Source organism: Puma concolor, chromosome B2, assembly GCF_028749965.1.
Source record: "Puma concolor isolate L17-30 chromosome B2, mPumCon1.1.hap2, whole genome shotgun sequence".
In the NCBI taxonomy this organism is placed as follows: Eukaryota; Metazoa; Chordata; class Mammalia; order Carnivora; family Felidae; genus Puma; species Puma concolor.
In genome coordinates, this window is record NC_141671.1 from 145,907,548 (window position 1) to 145,921,666 (window position 14,119).

The 14,119-nt window shown below is 45.3% G+C and overlaps 2 protein-coding genes and 1 non-coding gene across 4 annotated transcripts in view; 1 reads left to right on the forward strand and 2 right to left on the reverse strand.

Annotated features, from left to right (window-relative positions):
- TCP1 (t-complex 1) overlaps nt 1–8,266 on the reverse strand; it is an 11,504-nt gene extending 3,238 nt beyond the window's left edge. Inside the window, exons 1-7 of the mRNA XM_025926168.2 lie at nt 7,939–8,266; nt 7,007–7,092; nt 6,679–6,807; nt 4,855–4,952; nt 4,338–4,448; nt 3,606–3,787; nt 3,095–3,221 (exon numbers count right to left, since the gene is read on the reverse strand). Coding sequence (XP_025781953.2) covers nt 3,095–3,221; nt 3,606–3,787; nt 4,338–4,448; nt 4,855–4,952; nt 6,679–6,807; nt 7,007–7,092; nt 7,939–8,002 — 797 coding nt within the window. The 5' untranslated portion in view covers nt 8,003–8,266. The remainder of the gene's footprint in view (nt 1–3,094; nt 3,222–3,605; nt 3,788–4,337; nt 4,449–4,854; nt 4,953–6,678; nt 6,808–7,006; nt 7,093–7,938) is intronic.
- Nucleotides 4,534–4,673, reverse strand: LOC112863009 (small nucleolar RNA SNORA29). Its single transcript, XR_003223850.1, has one exon. It is a non-coding gene; the product is annotated as a small nucleolar RNA SNORA29 (small nucleolar RNA).
- Nucleotides 8,267–8,391: 125 nt separating the features above from the next.
- Nucleotides 8,392–13,854, forward strand: MRPL18 (mitochondrial ribosomal protein L18). 2 transcript variants are annotated; one of them, XM_025925409.2, is made up of 5 exons: nt 8,392–9,250; nt 9,538–9,724; nt 12,749–12,835; nt 13,393–13,394; nt 13,474–13,854. In XM_025925409.2, the coding sequence occupies exons 1-5, from the start codon at nt 9,199–9,201 to the stop codon at nt 13,533–13,535; spliced, it is 390 nt and encodes a 129-aa protein (XP_025781194.1). In that variant the 5' UTR covers nt 8,392–9,198; the 3' UTR covers nt 13,536–13,854. The 2 variants fall into 2 exon arrangements, with proteins under 2 accessions (XP_025781194.1, XP_025781193.1); XM_025925408.2 differs by lacking the exon at nt 13,393–13,394 and having other exon boundaries at nt 8,616–9,250; nt 12,749–12,980; nt 13,468–13,854.
- Nucleotides 13,855–14,119: the final 265 nt, after the last annotated feature.

A 14,119-nucleotide genomic window follows, 5' to 3' on the forward strand; every position in this document is an offset into this window, starting at 1 on the left:
CTGACCCTCCCCTGTTCATACTCTGTCTCTCTCGGTCTCAAAAAAAATAAATAAACATTAAGAAAAAAATTAAAAAAAAAAAAATGAGCAAACTTGTTTTTTTTTTTTTTTCATTAAAAAAAATGACTAGTAGGAACAGAAAATGAACGTTTTGTAGAGTTAGATGTTAAAGTGTCTCGGGCCCGTTAAGAAATTTAATATTTTTATTTATTTTTAATAATGAATTTAGAGAGTATGCACGAGTTGGGGAGAGGGACAGAGGGAGGGAATCTTAAGCAGGTTCCACGCTCTGTGTGGTACCCAACACAGCTCCATCCCACAGCCCTGGGATCGTGACCTCAACTGACTGTGCTACCCAAGCACCCCAATTTATTTATTTTTATTTAAGTAGACTCCACACACAAAGTGGGGTTTAAACTCACAGCCCCGAGATCAAGAGTCACATGCTCTACTGACCGAGCCGGCCAGGCACCCCAAGAAGTTTAACATTTTTAAGTAAGAGTATTATCCGTGTTTTCAAAAGGATGCCCCGATGTCAATGTGGGCACCGCACTGGAAAGATAGAGGAATGAGGCGAGGAAGCAGTAACTGGAGGCACAGGAGCGTATCTGATGCGAACAGATGTTCTGAACAGAGAAGTCCCAGTTTACGGCTTGGTGACAGGGAGGTTCAGCCAGTGACTCCCGGCGTAAAACAAAAACTAACAGGTTATGGGGCAGGACGAGAAAGTAGAGTCTGGTTTTCAAAAGATGCGTCCAAAGCCCCCGTGTCAATCAGGCGAAGCTGCCAGGAGGAGGGCACAGGACAGAAATCACAAGCAGGCTACGGGGAAGGGACACAGATTTGAAAAAGTCAACACGTTATAGATTATTAAAACGATTTCACTTGTCATTCAAAGGGCTTTTTTAAAAATAAGACAAAGATGAACCCCAAGGTAAAGCTGTCTATAAACCGTGACAAATGCTCTGGGCCACACGCCGCAGGACGGGCAGCGGCTGCGAAGCCAAGCATATCCTTCAGGCTCTGCCTTCAGAGCTTCTGGCCCAAGTCCCACAAACACAGAAACTGTGCTGACGGGCGGGAAGAGCAAGTACAGGAACTCATGGCAGAGCACACTTCGGAGGGAAAGAGAACAAGCTGTTCTCTGAGCTAAAAAATAAGCAGGCAGAGAGTATAAGCGGACGGAAGAACGTTACCAGGGGCCGGCAGGGGAGTCTGACGGACTCTTCCAGTTGTGGCTGGACCACAGCGGAAAAAAATACTAAGACAGGAAAAAACCTATCCCAGAGCGATGGGAAGCCTACGAAAGGCTCTGCCTTGGAAATGACGAGATGACCGTGGCTGCTGTATGGAAAATCGCCTGGGAGGGGCCAAGAGTGAAACCCAGAGGCGCAGCTTAGCTGCCCCTCGACAGGGGCAAGAAGATAGGAAGTAGATGAATCTGAGATTTAATTTGACGACAGAAATCAAGGGGTCTTGGTGATACATTAGAAGGGAGAAAGGCATTAGGTAAAAAGAGCCAAGGTATTTCCTAGTTTTCTGCCTGAGGGGTCCCCATCGCTAAAATGCAGATTTATGGGTATCACCCAAAGTTCGGTTTTAAACATACTGAGATGTGTAAGAAGCATTCACAGGTGTCTGGAGCTCAGAGCAGCACATTCTGGAAGTCTCCAACATGGGAAGAATACCCACAGTCACAGGAATGACGAGGGCTTATTCTGGGGAGAGGAGAGCAGAGCAGACCCCGGGGCTGCCCACGCATACAAACACAAGACGGAGCAGCACCACCGAGCTGCCTCCCACCTCCCAGTGTTTCAAGAAGGAAGTAGTCACCAGCTCGAGAAAGGTCAAGTGAGTTGAAAGCGTCTACTGAATTTTACACTAGAGACGACTAGCGACCTTAGCAAATGGTCCTCCACTGGAGGGCACAGCTGCCAAGGAGATGACATAGGGGTGCCTGGGTGGCTCAGTCGGTTCAGCATCCAACTCTTGATTTCAGCTCAGGTCATGATCTCACGGTTCCTGAGATCGAGCCCCAAGTGGGGCTCTGTGCTGTCAGCAGACTCTCTCTCTGCCCTTCCCCCGCTAGCATACTCTGCCTCCAAATAAACTTTAAAAAGAACCAGAATTAGTAACTGAATATGCAGCTTGAGAACAGTCACCCTAGAGGGACTGATCGGCCTCCGGTAGAAGAAAGGACACTTTGTTTACAGGAAGAAAAAAAATACATAGGCAGATCTGAAAGGCAAAAAGCATGACTGACTTTTGGCAAAGACTTCTTGTAGCTTGGTTCAGTTACTGTTTTTTTCCTATTTAACAAACCGACCATTAAAAACAACAAAAAAAAGAGTGAGTGATACAGTCCAGTGGAAGCAGGCAGTCAAAATCCAGGGTAGCGGTCAGAGTCTAGCTCTGGAGCGCGTTAACCAATCAGGAACAGCGTTAGCGTCCCCTGGGGCCTGGCGTACAGGGGACACACAGTGCACACTCTACTACTCGAGGAAGTACATTCCTTGGCAGGTCTGTAACATTAGTCACTCCTAAAACCGATGTTCTACAAGGTTTCGTTGAAGTTCTATCACCCCGGGTCTATCTTAAAACACCAGATCACCACATTTTCTAGCCTTCCAGCAATTTTGACTCTGGTCAAAAATCCTAATTCTTGGGGGCGTCTGGGTGGCTCATTTGGTTGAGCGTCCATCTTTGGCTCAGGCCATGATTTCATAGATTGTTGAGTTCGGCTCAGGTTTGTGATTTCAAGCTCCACATCAGGGTCTGTGCGGACAGCTCAGAGCTTAAAGCCTGCTTCGGAGTCTGTGTCTCCCTCTTTCTCTGCCCCTCCCCTCCGCTCAAAAATAACACATTAAAAACAACTTTTTTAAATCCTAACTTTTCTAGTCCTCTGAGACACCACATTTTAAAAACTCCAGCTGCATAATCACCATCCTCTGCTACCTGGCAACTGATTGATTACTTGCTGTTATCTAGGAGATGTCACCACTCCTTAGGATCCTTTTTTACTTGTCACCGGCTCTAACGAAAGTATCATTTCCAGACACTGCTTTCAAAGGTCAAAAATAATCTCTGAACATACCTCTGTCTAATCTGGTCCAGTTTTTCAGGGTCTGTAATAACCACCTGTACACCAAGCTTCATTTTTGTCTTCTGCAGGCTGAAGTCAAGGCAAGCAATCTTTGCGTTCACTATTCTCTTGGGCATGCCTGCAATTGAACGTAACGTTAAATAACTGTGAACTGTAACGACGTCACGTTTTATAAAATATGGGTATTCTTAAAGCCTGATTAAAAAATAGCAAGAGATATTAGATTATGTTATCTACGAAGACAAAAATTTAGATTTTATAACATCTAACCATAGAAACAAACTTTTACGGCCTTTACGTGGTCTTTAACTTGCGTTTTTCCCCAGCTTTATGAGCTTAAGTTACACAAGCGAAACTGAAAAAGTGATCTACGATTTCCTCTGCCCTTGGGCTTTACTGAAGAACTGTTAAGTACAAGTCGTGGAGTGCTCCCCTAAGGAGGTATGGTATGTATTCCACGGACGGCAAATTTTGACCCTTAGTACCAAATCCTGAGGCTTACCCTGCGATCCCACCACACAGTTGAGTGCGTAGCCACTGATGAGCAGACTCTCCGTCTGACTCCTCCCGTGCGCTTTCAGGATATTAACAGAATTGACAGGATAGCGAGGCTGGCCCCTCACGTCTGTGTATTTAACTGCAAGCACAGCATCTACTACCATATTCGCGAAGAAATCACCATTTCTAAGCCAACAGTTAAGGAGAACAAGAGACACAGAATGGATAATGGCTGCTCACAAAAACCAGGGTAATTCTTTAAAAAAAAAAAAATTTTTTTTTTAATGTTTGTTTATTTTTGAGACAGAGAGAGACAGAGCACGAACGGGGGAGGGTCAGAGAGGGAGGGAGACACAGAATCCGAAACAGGCTCCAGGCTCTGAGCAGTCAGCACAGAGCCCAATGCCGGGCTCGAACTCATATACCGCGAGATCGTGACCTGAGCCGAAGTCGGACGCTTAACCGACTGAGCCACCCAGGCGCCCCAAAACCAGGGTAATTCAAATGCACTTCCTTTTAACCATTTCCTCAAAAAAACAAAACATTAATTATGCTGTCAAAATGTTAAAATACCATTTATTGCTACCTGCAATTCCTATTACTATTATACACTATTGACTTTCCCCCTAGGAAAGCAAGGAAGGAAGCAGACAATTTCAATACAGTATCACCCGGCACAAAAACAAGATCTTACTCTTTAAAAAGCCTCAACTTTATTGAACCATCACAAGGATACATTCCGATGATTTTGGAAGACATCGATGTCTTAGCAGCATTGATCAGGCAATCTCTTCCGAGTTCATCTGTGTTAATAATTAGATTTTCACTGATGTATCGCACAGCTTCCCTGTTTGAAGTGTGTAGGGAAAGACATTTATAAATTCACTACTCAAAACATTGTTTTCTCACAATGGCAAAACGTCACGGGGACCAATTTTTTGTTCAGCCATTTCATACAGGAGGAGGACACAAGTAAGTCCTCCCTCGTCAGATCACGGCAATTTTTATCTATCCCATAAGCATAGCCACCAAAATCTATTATTGGGAGAAAATGTGGTAGTCAAATGGGAAAAAAAAATACTAGCCCTGTTTCTTACTCAAATATCACTACTAAAATGTGACTTTTTCAAAATAAATTTAGTCATTAATAACATTTACAGAACACAGACTTTTTACAAATAACATCAGATAACGTAAAATCTTTTTACAAATAACATCAGGTAATGTAAAATCTTCCCTGACCGCAATCTTACTTGCAAGCAAGTCGATAGCCACTAATAACTGAAGTGGGATGAATCTTCTGTTTGACTAGTTCATCGGCATTTTTAAGAAGTTCTGCTGCAATAATAACCTGTTGAAAAAGATTCATTGCTCTGACGGAGTCTGACAACACGCGCCTATGTAAAAACAACACTGCAACAACGATCAGCTAGTGTTAAATGGTGACGATGATGAATAACTGGTTATTGGAAACCTGGAGAAAAGAGAGCTATACACAGTGTTTTATTTACATGCAGATGGCCAAAGCAAATAGGAGCCAGGCCACACAATGGTAGAGAACTGCACATCTGTTACCTTTAAAGAGGAAGTGCTCAACAGAAGCCAAGTGAAGAGTGTAACTATTCAAATGATGTCTATTATTTTAGACTATTACTTGGTTGATCTTAAAAATCATTCTTCTAGGGGTAACTCAATCAGTCGGTTGAGCGTCCAACTTCGGGTCAGGTCGTGATCTCAGTTTGTGAGTTCAAGTCCTGCACCGGGCTCTGTGTTGACAGCTGGGAACCTGGAGATTGCTTCAGATTCTTTGTCTCCCTCTCTCTACCCCTCCCTTGATCACACTGTGTCTCTGTACCTCTCTCAAAAACAAACATTAAAAAAAATTTTTTTTAAATCATTCTTCTAAAGATATTACAAAACCAAAAATTCTGTCTGCTTCTTCTAGGAAAATTATCACTTTGTTTTTAAAATCATAGTAAAATGGGGCGCCTGGGTGGCGCAGTCGGTTAAGCGTCCGACTTCAGCCAGGTCATGATCTCGCGGTCCGTGAGTTCCAGCCCCGCGTCAGGCTCTGGGCTGATGGCTCAGAGCCTGGAGCCTGTTTCCGATTCTGTGTCTCCCTCTCTCTCTGCCCCTCCCCCGTTCATGCTCTGTCTCTCTCTGTCCCAAAAATAAATAAACGTTGGAAAAAAAAAAAAAAATTAAAAAAAAATCATAGTAAAGTTATTTAGACAAAAACTATTCTCGTTATTTCAGAAGAGATAGATCCCATTCTTTCATGAGTTAACGTTTAATCTAGAAATACAAAGATTTTCCCCACAAACCACTGGCCTGCCTCTTCACAGTGAATTCTTATTTGTTCCTCACTAAATCCTGTTTCTACACTACACAACACACCACATCAGCGTGCTGGATGATCTTCCAGAAGTTTGTATTGTTACTGATCACATTTACTTTTTCACGCTCCCATTTTGAACCCATGAAATTCAAAATGCAAACTTTTTTTCTTAAACCCAGTAACATTTCTTCCCTAGATAATTATAAAGAGAAAGTTTTAGGAACTTCTAAGTTTCAGGTGGCGAAAACATAAGACCTTTTAATGAAACTATTAAAAAAAAAAAACCCTTGTGTATATGTATAAATACTGTTGTGGCCGAAAAACTCAGGAAACTTGTGAAAACCCACATTTACTTTTACATTATTTATTTTGAGAAAGAGAGAAAGTGCAAGTGGGGTGGGCAGAGAGAGGGACAGAGAATCCCAAGCAGGCTCCATACTGTCAGCACAGAGTGGGATGTGGGGCTGGGATCTCAAGAACCGTGAGATCGAGAGTCTGACGCTTAACTGACTGAGCTACCCGGACACCCCTGAAAATCTACATTTAAACCGAGTGGACTGTATTATCTCTTAAGTTTCTCTCCTTTGTACAAACTACACGCACTGGTTTTTGAATTCTGTCTATCCCAGAAGCAAAGTAAATTTTCTCCCCCTTGACTTACTCATAGCTTCAGTTTGTGAAAGTCCATTCTAGGAGAACAACTAGTCTCTAGCCACCTACCAGGTAACCAACTACCTACCACGGAGGTGGTTCCATCTCCCACTTCTTTGTCTTGCAGATCAGCCAGCTCACAAAGAACTTTAGCTGCTGGATGTTCGACCTCCAGTAACTTCAGGATGGTTGCGCCATCATTAGTAATGGTTACATCCTAAGAAATTTGCAGGAAAGAAAAGAGACAACACAATCACTTGCAGACACAGGACAGCCTCTAAATTAACACAAACCCCTATTATCACCTTTGCTGCACCTTCTAATACCAGGATTATGATAAAACCAGAGAATTCACATTAATAGTTAAGAACCATCATTTCTCTTTAGAGTAACACACAACACGTAAGTGTACTTACACCAATATCATCCACCAACATTTTATCCAAGCCAACTGGACCAAGAGAACTTTTTACAATATTGGCAATAGAAGCTGCTGCCATAACTGTAGAAATAAAAAAAAATTTTTTTAAACCCACTGCTCCAAATGACAACCATTTCAGCCTAAAGAAGGTGACACCCAACAGCCTCTGGATTTTCCAAATCTACCAATCTATCCAAATTACTTAAAATGGCTAAGATCGGCAAACATCCCTGATTTCAAAAGTGTCCACGCTCTCGACTAAACAGCAACTAATGTCTTAATCCCTCGTTTGCTACAATAACCTCACTTTCAGTATCACTTACGCTAACGTTCAACTGAGACTTCGTCAACCAATTTTACTGTAAAAACCTGCCGGCGATAGGTGGGTAAGATTCGGATCTGGACATCCGGGCACCTGACATGTACTGCAGATAATAACCAGTGGGGTACAGTGGCCCATTTGCTGGACTGTGGCCATTTGCTCATCAGTACAACCAGCAGTTAAAGCTAGCGTTTTCGGCTTAATAGCCCAAAAACGAGGTCCAAAGATTGAGAGCCACGCTCCTCCTGGTTAGAATCGGAACATACGAGGCGCAGGGCACCCAGACCAAAGGGGACGTGGGGCGTGACCAGCACGTGTCAATGCGGGAGGCTGGTTTTCCAGGCTGGGGAGCGCTTCTCAACTCCCGGGCCTGGGCATCCACTGTCAACCACACGCAGCGGGGACAGTTCTCCAAAACGTGCTGGGTATTCCGGAAATCCTCCCCTACGGGAATAGAGGGCGCTGCCGCCCCGCCCCGCCGAGACCGGACCGGGCCCTTTACCGGTACAGATGAGGAAAGCGCAAGACCCGCAGCCCTGGCTCTAATAGGGAGGGCCGGGATGGGGCCGGGAGGCCGGCCCACGGCGGGCCTTGTTCTCCCTTACCGTTCTGGGAGCGGATCGCCTCCCCGGTGCTGCGGTCTCCGAACACGGATAAAGGCCCCTCCATCTTCGCGGCGGCGTGCACGTCGAGTTTCACCCTCACCGCAGGGAACCAGCGTACGGGTCCCGACGCCCGGTGGCGGTCACAAGAGCGGTGGCAGCTGCGGCGTGCACGTCGAGTTTCACCCTCACCGCAGGGAACCAGCGTACGGGTCCCTACGCCCGGTGGCGTCCGCAAGAGCGGTGGCGGCTACAGCGTGGAACGGGCCTGAGCGAGGCCGCGGAGACTGCTGGGAACACCGCTCCCCCGGCCCGGCCGCGGGGCAGGGCGGGAAGGGAAGGAGGGGAGACAAAAGGGCGAAAGACCCGGAAGGGAGGAGCCGGAGAGGGCGGGCTCAGCATTTTCACCCAATCAGAGAGCGAATGAGAAGGGCGCGAACGCAGGAGAACGGAAGTCGGGCTCTGGGACTTGGGGAGGAAGGAGGTGCTCGGCTGAAGATTCTTCCCCACCTCCCCCAGACACGGGCTGCGCGTGCGCATTTGCACATTCTAGTGCCTTCTAGAAAAAGTGGATGGCAGGGCGGAGCTTGTAGATAGGGTGTAACTAGAAAGGGCGGGCCCTTCAAGGTAAAACTGCGCTACGGAGAGAGTGTGGTGTGTTCGTTTAACGGTCGCGTTCTCGTTAAACGTATGAGCTTGCTCGGAGAGCATGCGGCGAGTCACAGCATAAGCTCGGGGCCTGAACCTGGGTGGGACGGGGCAAGAGTGTTACACGGGCCATCCGGGGAAATGACAATCACGGCTTCTGAAGAGAAACTGCATCTTGCGCTGCCCAGTTTCTCCTATTGCTCAGCGGGGCTGTGTGTGGGTTCGACAACGATCGGCCGAGGCTTTGCGACTACGGGAGCCAAATACGGCAACGCGTATTTTATTACGGGTGCCTCGGACCCGCGACTCAACGCTAAAAGCTCTCCTAACCTAGTGCGTTTCGTTCCGCCCCCAGTCGCGTTGCAGCGAGGTGGTTGGCGGGCTCCAGGGTCGCGTGGATCTCAGCGTAGGCGGTGATTGGAGGAGCAGAGGTGACGGACCGCCCTCTCAGCCGCTCGGCGGAGGGGCTTGTTAGTTCCGGGCCGAGACGTCTATGACCTCCGGAATCCGAGTTCTTTTTCCTGAGTTAATATGGCTGCGGCCGGCGAGCGGTTGGGAACTCGATGAGGAAAGGACGCGAGGCTTTTCCGAGGCTGTGCTCGTGATCCCTCACCGATGGCGCTCCGGTCGCGGTTCTGGGAGTGGCTGTCGGTCTGCAGGAACCGCGGTAATTCCCACTTCTCTCAGATAACTTCCCAGGGCCTGCCCAATAAGTGTGCACACGCAAGTAGTGATTTATATTCGGCACATCCCAGGCTAACAGAATTGTGATGACAGTAGTAGGAAGTCAAGAACCAGGATCTGTGATGACTGGACTCTGTGACCAGACTTACCTTTTCTCCCCCTTCCGGGGAGAGAAGATTCGGGGAGTGAATGGGGACAGAGGTTAGATCACATTCCAGTTTTGTCCGTGGTTGTCTTTTTAAAGATCCATGTGGTGGTTTCCATTCTTAGGGTGTGGGGTCGCAGCGCTCTCAACCAGTTCCAAGCCAGCGGTGAAGCCTGGAGTGGATCCTCTGGAAAATGAAGCCGTCGCGCCAGAGTTCACCAACCGGAACCCGCGCAATCTGGAGCTCTTAGCTGTGGCCAGGAAAGAGCGGGGTTGGGGGACAGCGTGGCCCTCCCGTGAGTTCTGGCACAGGTAATAACATCGGCCAGGTAATTGACTGACAGAGCAGTGCAGGGTGCGCTACAAGTTGGTTTCATCAATTCAGTTAACCTGCCAGATACTTCTGGGGATTCTCTTCGCAGGAATCTGCTGTTCGGTGGTGGAGGAGACGTTAGCAGAGGAGGAGATGGGCGTGGGGGGACAAACAGTAAATAAATGTCAGGAAGAAAATTTAAAGAGGATGATGTTAGGACGGGGCGGAGGGGGGGGGGGCTGGGTGCTTGCTAAAAGATAAGGAGAAGACAGTCTGCCAGGAAGAGCATTCCCAGCAGAGGAAACGGCCAGGGTGGTAATGGGCTTGTGTGTTGGAAGGACTAAAAGGCCTGTGTACCTGGAGCTTAGTGAGCTTAGTGTGCGAAGGAGTGGGCAGTGTAAGGTGAAAATAGAGGAGTAGGTAGGAGACCGATCATTAACTTTGTAAATTGAAGTAAGCAATTTATGATTTCTTTTCACTACAGTAGGAAACTGTGAGAGGGTTTAAAGTTTGAGTTTGAATTAAAGGTCATTCTCGTTGCTTTGGGGTGAGCAGATTTTTTAAGGAGGTAGGGTAGAAGCAGAAAGACAAGTTAGGAGTCTATTCTTTTTTTTTTTTTTTTAATTTTTTGTTTTAACGTTTATTTATTTTTGAGAGACAGAGCATGAGCATGGGAGGGGCAGAGAGAGGGGGAGACACAGAACCTGAAGCAGGCGTCAGGCTTTGAGCTGTCAGCACAGAGCCTGACGTGAGGCTCGAACCCATGAACCATGAGATCAAGGCCTGAGCTGAAGTTGGACGCCCAACGGACTGAGCTACCCAGGCGCCCTGGTTAGGAGTCTATTCTTTGTTATAAAGATGGTTGTTTATTGACCGCTTTTGTATTTTCCAGGAACTACATTAGTTGCTTTATGTACGTTTTCTCATTTAATCCTTAAAATTACTTTATGAAGCAGGTGCAATAACGTGCTCCATTTTATAGGAGCAACAGAATTGAGGCATAAGGGGACAAGGTTAATAATGAGCACCAGAGCTAGGATTCAGATATGTTTGGTCTCCCCTAAGAGCCAGGCCACTAGAAGTTATTATCACTATGCTGCTTTATTTTATCTGCTGATTTACTTAGTAAGCATGTGTTAAAGGGGAATGTTTCTTAAGGACTCCATAAAATTGTAACGGAAAGTTAGAAATCGTATCTGTGTGATCTATTCATTCAACAATCATTAGGCCTGTGGCGTTTCATAGGCATTTTGCTAGAGGCAAGAGATGCAAACATAGAGTAGACGTCATCCCTGTCGGCAGATGTTTTCATGGGTTTGCAGTGAAAGATGGAATAGGGATAATGAAGTGTTACAGTTGTTATGATGCATTTTTACTTAGTGTACATAGGGAGGAGTCAAAGGGAGAAGGCAGATAACTTGAATTAATCTGGATCTTAAGTCAAAAAAGCTTTTGAAACACCAAACCTATTTACTTAATATTTGGATCATTTAAATAATTAGAGATCTATTTTCCCACCTGTTTTTTGTTCTATCAGCCATATTCACAGTATTATCAGTATAGAATTTTGGTATTTTATAGTAGGAAGTGACCTTAGAGATGAGTCCTCTGCCTTTGTTGAACACATGGTTTAGGATAAGGATCAGCAGACTGTGGCCCACTCTTGATTTCAGGTCAGGTCATGATCTCATGGTCGTGAGATCAAGCCCTGTGTCAGGCTCTGCACTGAGTGCAGAACCCACTTGGGATTCTCTCTCTGTCCCCCGCTTGCTCTCTTTCTCTAAGATAAAAAAAATAAATAAATTACAAATCTTTTAGCACACCACATATACTGTTTTTTGCCTGAATCCTCCCTGCGTCCTTCAGAGTACATCTTGGAATTCCTTTGTGTTGGTTAAGAACATTGGCTCTGGAACCAGACCCCTGGACCGAAATCCCAGCTCCATTACTTACCATTAGTTGTAATCTTGCTAAAGTGACATAACCTTTTTGGGTCAGTTTCTGACTGAAACAAAAAACAAAAAACAAAATCAAAATAAAAAACAAAAACAAAAATCAAAAGAAATGGTTATGAGATTATTTTGCTACATGAACTATGCCTGAAACAGGACCGTGCCTGGCACAGGAGATGCTCAATAAGTGTCAGCAGCATCGTCATCAAGTGCTACTTCGTTCTGGTGACTGCATAGAATACCACCACATGGATGCTTTCATTGACTGGCTCCATATCGTTGATTACCGCAGTGATTTCCAAACAGGGTTGCAATGAATTGTTTTTTCCATGCATTTGATCAGTGAGGTTGGACATGTTTTCATGGGCCTAAGGGCCATTAATATTTTCTATTTCCGTGAACAGGCTGTTCAGATCTTTTGCCTGTTAAGTTATTGGTCATTTTCTTATTGATTATAGGAGGCTTTTTACGTGGAAATTACCTCTTTGCATAATATGTGTTTAAAGTGTTTTTTGTTTCTAGCTTGCCTTTTGGTTTCAGCTTGCTGTTTTTTTTTTAACTGCAGAAAAATTTGTCAGTCTTTATAAAAACTGGATGACATGGTTTGATATCATTTAAATAGGCTTACTTCGAGATTGTAAAAAAAAAGTGTACCTTCTAGTATTATGATTTCAGTTTTTTACATTTAAATCTTTGATCAATCTTTATTTTGGTGTTAGCTGATAAATAAAGGCTTAGAGTAAATACATCCTTACTCATCGCAGGGTCACAGCTTAGCTCTGCCTCCTTAAATCCTTTTTTGAGGTAGCTGCTGTGTCAATAATTCTCACTTTTCAGAAATACCAAGTTTCTCTAGGATATTTGAGGTGTTAAGTGGAAATGTTTGGTTTAGTTATTGAGGTTATCCTCACAAAGGCAGAGGACAAACACCTTCCCCAAGTAAAATCCAGGTTAAGTGCGTTGAAGTAAATGAAACACCGTGTTCTTGAGAAATATTTGGCGTTTATTCACCTGAGGCTTTTTAATCTTTAGGATTCTTTTATGATTTTATTCTGTTCTCATCTCGTTTAGGTTGCGAGTTATAAGGACTCAGCATCACGTGGAAGCGCTTGTTGAGCATCGCAGTGGCCAGGTTGTGGTTTCAGCGTCCACTCGGGAGTGGGCCATTAAAAAGCATCTTTACAGCACCACAAACGTGGTGGCCTGTGAGAGCGTGGGACGGGTGCTGGCAGAGCGATGCTTGGAGGCAGGAATCAACTTCATGGTCTACCAGCCCACTCCGTGGGAGGCAGCCTCAGACTCGGTATTTTGGTTTCGTATTTATTTAGAAGGTACTAATTCCCGATGTCAGGTGCTTACATAGTAACGGTAATTGCATTTCTCAGGTTCTTTGCACGTGGCAGGTGCTGAGGTGGGTATCCTGACCTGCAGAGTGGCCCAGAGGGTCAGGATTAGTATCCCCTGTCCTGTGTACAAGTAACCTGAGGCTGGCTTGTCCAGAGTCCATCCAGGAGGGCTGGTGTACAGCCGCAACGTGGACTGCTCTGCTTCCCCGTTCACGTGTTAACATCTCGTGTGTAACGAGACACTATTAGTCTTTGACGTCTCTAAGGTCTCTTCTTATCCGTGTCATTAAGATCGCTTTCTGAAAAACCAGGGGAGGCTTGGAAGTTAGCAAGGAGCAAGTCGGCTGTTTCATCTCTCTTTCTTTTGAGGAGTGAGAAGCACGGTGTATTGTCCGCTTACTGTGCTGACTTAATCTTTTCCTTTTTTCTGATCTTCAAAACCAGATGAAGCGACTACAGAGTGCCATGACAGAAGGCGGTGTGGTGCTGCAGGAGCCCCGGAGAATCTATGAATGAACTAGAAGCATCGTTCCGAACGTATGGATATAAAGCTGTGAGCTGTTACATCCTTCAGAAGAGAGCATCTGGAAGAACAGCCAGCTTGGAAGTTTTATACAATCACGTAACAGTGGAATGTTATTGCCAGTTAAGAAGGTCGTCCCTTTCACCCCGTGTGTGTGTGTGTGTGTGTGTATTTTGTTGTTGCTCATCAAGGGCTAAATTCTTACCTTCTCTTGGACAGAAGTACCTGAGAAAAGCTGTTGCCAATGATAATTAACTTTCGAAGGACAAATTGTTTATAAACTAAAGAATAAATGCATATTATGAACACTTTCTGGTTAAATGAATTTTTTTTTTTTTTTGCCTTTGAGCTCACTGTGGCAAGAGCACACACACGAGGTTTATGCAAACTGCATGTCACCACGTCCAGCGCAGAGGGTGATCTCAATAAACGATGGCTGTTGCTGCTCAGAGTGTGGACTTTCTTTTTTTAATAGGAAATGCCTGTATCAGTCAATTTATTATAAATAGCCTTAGTGCTGTGACGAAAAGGGACAAATCCTAACCTCAGTTGGGCTCCTGAACCCTAACCTGC

Coding starts and splice junctions, on each gene's coding strand:
- MRPL18 (XM_025925408.2), top strand. CDS start 9,199: ATGGCGCTCCGGTCGCGGTTCTGGGAGTGGCTGTCGGTCTGCAGGAAC. Junction 9,251..9,537: donor GTCGGTCTGCAGGAACCGCG/GTAATTCCCACT, acceptor TTCCATTCTTAG/GGTGTGGGGTCGCAGCGCTC. Junction 9,725..12,748: donor TCCCGTGAGTTCTGGCACAG/GTAATAACATCG, acceptor CATCTCGTTTAG/GTTGCGAGTTATAAGGACTC.